The sequence below is a fragment of the Clupea harengus genome, chromosome 23 (genome assembly GCF_900700415.2).
Source record: "Clupea harengus chromosome 23, Ch_v2.0.2, whole genome shotgun sequence".
Taxonomy (NCBI): domain Eukaryota; kingdom Metazoa; phylum Chordata; class Actinopteri; order Clupeiformes; family Clupeidae; genus Clupea; species Clupea harengus.
In genome coordinates, this window is record NC_045174.1 from 22,239,796 (window position 1) to 22,247,295 (window position 7,500).

Genomic DNA, 7,500 nt, shown 5'->3' on the forward strand with positions numbered 1-7,500 from the left:
AGCCTCTAATACCTATTTCCTTTAGTCTTGTGTGTGCTTGTGTGTGTGTGTGTGTGTGTGTGTGTAGTCTCTAATACCTATTTCCTTTAGTCTAGTGTGTGCTTGCCAACCTTCTTCCTCTCCTCCGCTACCAGTTCCACAGACATCAGCTTGTTCCTTTCCAAGGCTTCCTCGATCGCATCTTCAAAAGGAATGGTTAAATCAATAAAGTAATCAATGTGCTCACACTCAGAATACAGCCCCATGTCTGGTCTCATAGCAGTCACAACCATACACTGTGGAACTTGAAGTTGCCTTCCGACATCAGACAGCAATCTCCAATCCTGTGCTCTGCCAGTACAGCTCTCCCTATGTGTGTGTGATTTATGTATGTATGTATGTCTGTGAGTTGCACAAGTGCATACGTGTATAAGCTACTATGGATGACCTAAATTTCCCTGGGGATTAATAAAGTATCCATCTATCTATCTATCTACTGTGTCCAACATACCTGGTGTCCGCTTTGCTGCCCCTCTCACACACAATAAATTCTACTGTCCCAGTCATTAATCAGCGAAGAGTCAATCTCAATTTGTTTATTCTCAAACAATCAAGCCAATGACTTTAAAACCTGATAATGTCTCCCTAGGTCAAGCTAGTTGTACAACCGGACAGAATCAACACCTACACACTACTTACAGCTCCTGTCTTCCCTCACCCACTGACTGAGGATCTACAGAGTTGGGAGGACATCATGAGTGGCTCTAACAATGAATGCAATGCGGTTAGCATCCACAGCCCACAGTTCTCTCCAGCTGAGCTTCCTCTTCTCAACATTAGGCCACTTCATCTGTTGCTCTTGATCTGTTGCTCTTGCTTTGCTTGAGAAGCTGCTGCTGCTGCTCATCTAGTTTCCTCTTCTTGCTCGCAGTCAAAGCTTGTTACAATCTACCCCCTCTCCATGTATTGCCATGTAGTCTTACCCCATGCTTTCCCACTATGACCTACGACCTTTCCAACCCAGACCCTGCTCCTCCACCCTGTACCTGTCCAATTCCTTATTCATGATTCACTCATATTTCTCTACCTCTTATATAGCAACTTCATAAAGTCAAAGGCCACCTTATGCATGGCAAAAGCCCAAACTGCAAGCACCATGATTTCCATTTACCAGGTAAGGTCTTATCAATGGTATTAATAGCCTTAACAATGACTTCTCTAAAAGGTTAATGGGTTTCCTTCTCTCTCTGCCTCTCTCTCCCTCCCTCCCTCTCTCTCTCACTCTCTCTCTTTCTCTCCTTCTATCTCTCTCTCTCCCTCTCTTTTTCTCCTTCTATCTCTCTCTCCCTCTTTCTCCCTCTCTCTCTCTCATTATCTCCCTCTCTCTGTCATTCTCTCTCTCTCTCTCATTCTCTCCCCCCTCCCAACATCTTTGTCTGCCCTCTAGTCACAGTTGTGGTTGGGTCGTCATCATGTGGTTGTGTCGTTTCATTAACTGGAACAACACTGCAGCCAGCATAACAGATCAAATCAGTGGGTCCACACACACACACACACACACACACACACACACACACACACACACACACACACACACACACACACTTGCATTCTTGTGATGGGAGGGCTTCACACTCTGACCCCCATTGTGTCAAATTCTAAGTCTGGGACTCTCTTCTCTCTCTCTCTTACACACACACACACACACACACACACACACACTGTACTTCCCTTTAAGCATAACACACATATGCACACAAACAAACACACACAAAGACACAGATACAGACACAGACACAGACACACACAAAGACACAGACACACACACACACAGTAAGATGGTACGTACACACACACTGTGAAAAGGTCTGTACAGAAATGGGATGAACATGTGCCTGTGCAACACATCACAGCCACAGCAGGCAGATCTGAGCTCCACTTTTGGCCCGCATGCTACAGCCACCCCCTCACCCAGCTCACACGCACAGAGAGAGAGAGAGAGAGAGAGAGAGAGAGACAGAAAGAGAGAGGGAGAGAAAGAGAGAGGGAGAGAAAGAGAGAGTGAGAAAGAGGGAGAGAGAGAACATAACATGCATTGTTTACATAATGGCCACAAAGAGCATCGGAAGCGTAGGTCTATCTGATGACAGCCTGCTGTCTTCATGTTAAACTGAAAGGGAGATGTCTAGCTAGACACTCATATAGAGCATGTTCTAGAAAGTAAAAAAATAGTCTATTCCATTTGGGTTGGCTCTCTCTCTCTCTCTCTCTCTCAAGCATACCTCTCAGGATTAGAAGGGGGCGTCTGAACAACATGTTTTACTGTTCCACTTGCCTGAAATCCTTCCAAAATTGTAATAATTCCTATGGGATTAGATCTACGTTTACTCCATGTCAGTCTGTCTAGGAATGAATAATCTCTTCTGAGCCACCGCACCGCATACAAAAAACTTGCAGTAAAATGTACCCTGCTCACCTCAAATACCATGGGCAACACACTTGATAGTGAAAGCAATTATATGAAATAGTATAACCAGTATACTAGACAGACAAACAGACAGACAGAAACAAAGAAAGAATCACAAACAATACATTTAAAGTTGTCTGACACGTAGGCTTCAGTGTCCTTTTCTCGTGGACAAACTATAACGCATGCTGTTGACCAAATTTGAACGCATCCGGAAAACGGAAGTCACGTGCTTACACCAATCTTTTCACTGTTGCTATGGCCGCCCCGTGTCTCCATGTCAACTACTGAGAGAACTAACTTGTCAGCAGCACAAAAAGCAGCTAGGTAAGAAATACCCCTCGTGAAATTGCATACAGTTTCAAGTATATAATGTAAGCACTTTCGTAGGTTCCGTTGCCATAGATGATGTGATGACAGCTGAATGTTCGATGCCAACAACTGTAACCACAGTTGGACGCTAACATTGGATGCTAAAAACAATGGCTATGTATCCAAGCTAGCTAGCAAGCTATTGGTTTGTTTGCAAGGAAGTTTTGAGCCAGCTAACTGTTTCTTGTGAGTGTAGTACCTTTACAGTACGTTGTCGATTTCCTCGCTTATTATCTTATGTTTGTCCTGTGCGGTTACATTTGTGAGGTTGCTGGAATTGAGTCCTCGGAGGTCGCGATGTCACTCGTCAGCTAACGTTAGCGATTTTTTTTTTTTAACTTTGACGTTAGTTGGTAGCTGCTGGTTAGGTCAGTTCGGCATCATAGCTGGCTACTGTCAGCATTGTAAGGTTTTCTTAGCAGTCGCGTAAACGTTTGTTCTTGAACGTTTTCAGTGGTCTTATCTTCTATTTAATCTGTACGATAGCTCTAAATTACTTGAAAGTCTCGTATACCTTGTTAGTTAGCTTGCTGACTAGCTCTTTATCGCTGAGTTGGGAACACTTGGTTCATACAAAATAACGATAGGAAGCTGCGTGCTTGAAGCGCTAGAAGCACTGAGCACGACGCTTAATGAAACTTGCAATATTTGCCTCTAATTTCAGCTATAATGCAAGTTTCATTAAGCGTCGTGCTCAGTGCTTCTAGCGCTGTGAGTTGTATCAGTGATATCAGTAATCACATTATCAGGAACGTACTTCAGACAAAACCTTGATCTATTTGAAACACTCTTAATGCATAACCCCCCCCCCCCCGCAGAAGGGCAGGGAGATGGCAGAGACAGGTGATGGCAAGAAGGAAGAAGCCGACTACAAGAGACTCCACAGTTTTCCTCTCATCAGGGTGAGTGTGTGGGTGGATGCGTGCATTTGTTTGTAGCTGCACATACATTTAATTTATGAAGGCAATTAAGTATGAAGGCATGTTGTCTGTGACGTACAATGTGTGTGTGTGTGTGTGTGTGTGTGTGTGTGTGTGTGTGTGTGTGTGTGTGTGTGTGTGTGTGTGTGTGTGTGTGAGTGAGAGAGAGATAAATGCTATGGCAATACTGTAGAACGGTATGGTCATGCCAATAAATCTTCTTTTGAATGTTGAGAGAGAGAGAGAGAGAGATAAAGACAGAGATAACGTGTGTGTGTGTGTGTGTGTGTGTGTGTGTGTGTGTGTGTGTGTGTGTGTGTGTGTGTGTGTGTGTGTGTGTGTGTGTGAGAGAGAGAGAGAGAGAGAGAGGAGTAACACCAATAATCTGTTTTGTGCAGCATACAGATATGCCAGAGGAGATGCGAGTTGAGACCATGGAGCTGTGCGTTACTGCCTGTGAGAAGTTTGCCACCAACAACGAGGTGTGTGTGTGTGTGTGTGTGTGTGCGTGGCTGTGTGTGCGTACGCGTTCATGTCTGTGATTATAGCTGCATGCTAATGTTTGACCAAAAGAGATGAGCGTTTAGTGTTTGCAGGCCTGAACTACTGAGGCAACCCATACATGCACACACACACACAGACACAGAGACACACACACACACACACACACTCTGCAACAGAGTTATTGTTTGTAGAACTAGGCTAATTGTATCTTGCTGTGAGTGTGTGTCGTGTGTGTGTGTGTGTGTCGTGTGTGTGTGAGCTAGCTGTTTGTGTGTCAGCCTCATTTCTCTTGGCATGCGGAGAGAAGCTGTGCTCCTTTTCTGTGGCCTGAGAGGAAGTGGCTTAGTTCCTCCCCACCCCCCCTCTCCCTCCCAGAATGGGCACAGGAGGCATCAGTCGTCTCAGACTGGCACACACACACACACACACACACACACACACACACACACACACACACACACACACACACACACACACACACACACACACGCATGCGCGGGTGCCAGAATGCCAGCAGGTCCCAGTGGGCGCTCTCGGTTGGCATCTCTGCCGGCTTACTGGCACCCTTACACCATCTGCCTCTCAGCAGCATCCATCTCTCTCTCTCTCTCTCTCTCTCTCTCTCTCTCTCTCTCTCTCTCTCTCTCTCTCTCTCTTTCTCTTTCTCTCTGTCTCACTCCCTCCCTCCTTCTCTCTCTCTCTCTCTTTCTCTCTCTCTCTCTCTCCTTCTCACTTTCTCTCTCTCTCTCTTTCTCTTTCTCTGTCTCACTTTCTCTCTCCCCCTTTTTTTGTCTTTATTTATACTGTGCAGTGTGTTTGTGAGTAGCTGTCTCTCACCCTTTCTGTCTGTTTTTGGAGTCCCTCTGGTTGAGCTGGAGTGTCGCCTCTCCCTCTCTCTCTCTCTCTCTCTCTCTCTCTCTCTCTCTCTCTCTCTCTCTCGGCTTCTCTGGCTAGTTGCTCTCACACAGGAGACGGTTCTCTCGTCAGTGTTGCATGTCGCCTCTCCATTGCCTTCTGTAGCTCTCTTCTCTCTCTCTCCCTCTCTTCTCTCTCCCTCTCCCTCTCTCTCTCTTTTCTCTCTCTCCCTCTCTCTGTCTTTCCCTTATGCTCATTCTCTTCTTTATTCCCTCTTTTTACTCTACCCCCCACTCTCTTTTCCTTTCCTCTCCTCCATCTCCCTCTCTTTCCCTCTCTCTCTCTCTCTCTCTTTTCCTTTCCTCTCCTCCATCTCCCTGTCTCTTTCCCTCTCTCTCTCTCTCTCTCTCTTTTCCTTTCCTCTCCTCCATCTCCCTGTCTCTTTCCCTCTCTCTCTCTCTTTTCCTTTCCTCCCGCTCTCTCTCCCTCTCCATCTCTCTATTTCTCTCTCTCTCCCTTTCCTCTCCTCTCCTCTCTCTCTCTCCATCTCTCTCTCTCCCTTTCCTCTCCTCTCCTCTCTCTCTCTCTCTCTCTCTCTCTCTCTCTCTCTCTCTCTCTCTCTCTCCCTTTCCTCTCCTTCCTCTCCTTGTTTATTTACCTGTTGACCCCATATGTTCCATTCCGCTTCTCTTCTCCTGGCCAGAGTGCAGCGAAGATGATAAAGGAGACGATGGATAAGAAGTTTGGCAGCTCGTGGCACGTGGTCATCGGCGAGGGTTTCGGCTTCGAGGTCACGCACGAGGTCAAGAACCTGCTCTACATGTTCTTCGGCGGGAGCCTGGCCGTGTGTGTGTGGAAGTGCTCCTAGCACACGCACACACACACACACACACACACACACACACACACACACACACACACACAAAACCTTCCCAAAATCAGCAGGTCCCCATTCTCTTCGATTGTCACTATATACTGTATACAAAAACACACCGCGCACACACTTAGACGTCAGCCTAATAAACACGTCACACAACCATGAACACAGACTGTGAAGCCTCTAAACACACACACACACACACACACACACACACACATACACACACACCCTGTGGTCAGGGCAGAAGACACACCACTGCACAGCCCGTGGGCATGAAGTGTGTGCTCAGTCTGAAATGATATACAGTCCCTGCTATGCAGTCCCTTTCCCTGCCTGCTTAAGTGTCTGTTGATTTGTGAGTAACTGACTGACTGAGAGTGTGTGTTGATTTGTGAGTAACTGACTGACTGAGAGTGTGTGCTGATTTCTGAGTAACTGACTGAGGGAGAGTGTCTGTTGATTTGTGAGTAACTGACAAAGGGAGAGTGTCTGTTGATTTGTGAGTAACTGACTGACTGAGAGTGTGTGTTGATTTGTGAGTTACTGACTGACTGAGTGTCTGTTGATTTGTGAGTAACTGACTGACTGAGTGTGTGTTGATTTGTGAGTAACTGACTGACTGAGAGTGTGTGTTGATTTGTGAGTAACTGACTGACTGAGTGTGTGTTGATTTGTGAGTAACTGACTGACTGAGAGTATGTGTGTGTGTGTGAGTAACTGACTGACTGAGAGTGTGTGTTGATTTGTGAGTTACTGACTGACTGAGAGTGTGCTTAAATGCGTGCTTGTGTGTAAGAGTATGATCTCTTTCCCACTCTCAATCTGTGGAAGCTGTTTGACTCACACACTTAAGACCCCCCCCCCCCCCCCCTCCAATAAATCACCCTAACACACACTCTCCCTCCCTGTTCCTTCCCTTCAGCCGCAATGAGGTGTGTGTGTGTGTGTGAGAGAGAGAGAGATAATACGTGTGTGTGTGTGTGAGAGATAATGCATGTGCGTTTGTGTGTGCTCCTCTTTAAAAATACACCTCAATCTGTGTCTTTGAGTCTCTGTCTGTCGCCTTTTCGCCCTGTCTCTCTCGCTCTCATCTATCTGTCATAATCCATCTCTCCATCTTTTCCTCATTCTATGATTCTCATCCCCGCTCTCTTCATCACCCTCTTTCTTCCTTTCTTCCGCTCTCTCTCTTCCATCTCTCCTTCCTCTTTGGCACACTCTGTGTGCTCCCACCATCTGTTACAATCCCTTTCTCCTTTTCTGCCTTTCTCTCTTTTTCTGCCCTTTTCACTTTCTTTTTTTGGGATATAACGTTTACACCCCCTCCCACCCCCGTCCACCACCTCCCACGCCCGTCCACTGCAATGCCCAGACTACATCCTCTCCACCTCCGTCCACAAAGTCTCCTCTCCACTTCCGTCCTCTCCACCTCCGTCCACAAAGTCCTCCCATCAAAAATGCCACAGGGATTTCTCAATGTAAATACTTGAATACCATTGTATAAAAAAAAAAAAATCTTTTTT

The 7,500-nt window shown here is 46.3% G+C and overlaps 1 protein-coding gene across 3 annotated transcripts in view; it reads left to right on the plus strand.

Annotated features, from left to right (window-relative positions):
* Positions 1-2,648: 2,648 nt before the first annotated feature.
* Positions 2,649-7,500, plus strand: part of LOC105912872 (dynein axonemal light chain 4) — a 5,377-nt gene continuing 525 nt past the window's right edge. Inside the window, exons 1-5 of one of the 3 annotated variants that reach the window (XM_031561458.2) lie at positions 2,649-2,773; positions 3,637-3,720; positions 4,137-4,220; positions 5,801-6,390; positions 6,910-7,500. The exon at positions 6,910-7,500 is cut by the window's right edge and continues 525 nt beyond it. In XM_031561458.2, coding sequence (XP_031417318.1) covers positions 3,649-3,720; positions 4,137-4,220; positions 5,801-5,965 — 321 coding nt within the window. In that variant the 5' untranslated portion in view covers positions 2,649-2,773; positions 3,637-3,648 and the 3' untranslated portion in view covers positions 5,966-6,390; positions 6,910-7,500. Of the gene's footprint in view, positions 2,774-2,818; positions 3,005-3,028; positions 3,135-3,636; positions 3,721-4,136; positions 4,221-5,800; positions 6,391-6,909 lie in introns of those variants that run through there. The other 2 variants (XM_031561459.2, XM_031561460.2) reach the window with 2 other exon arrangements.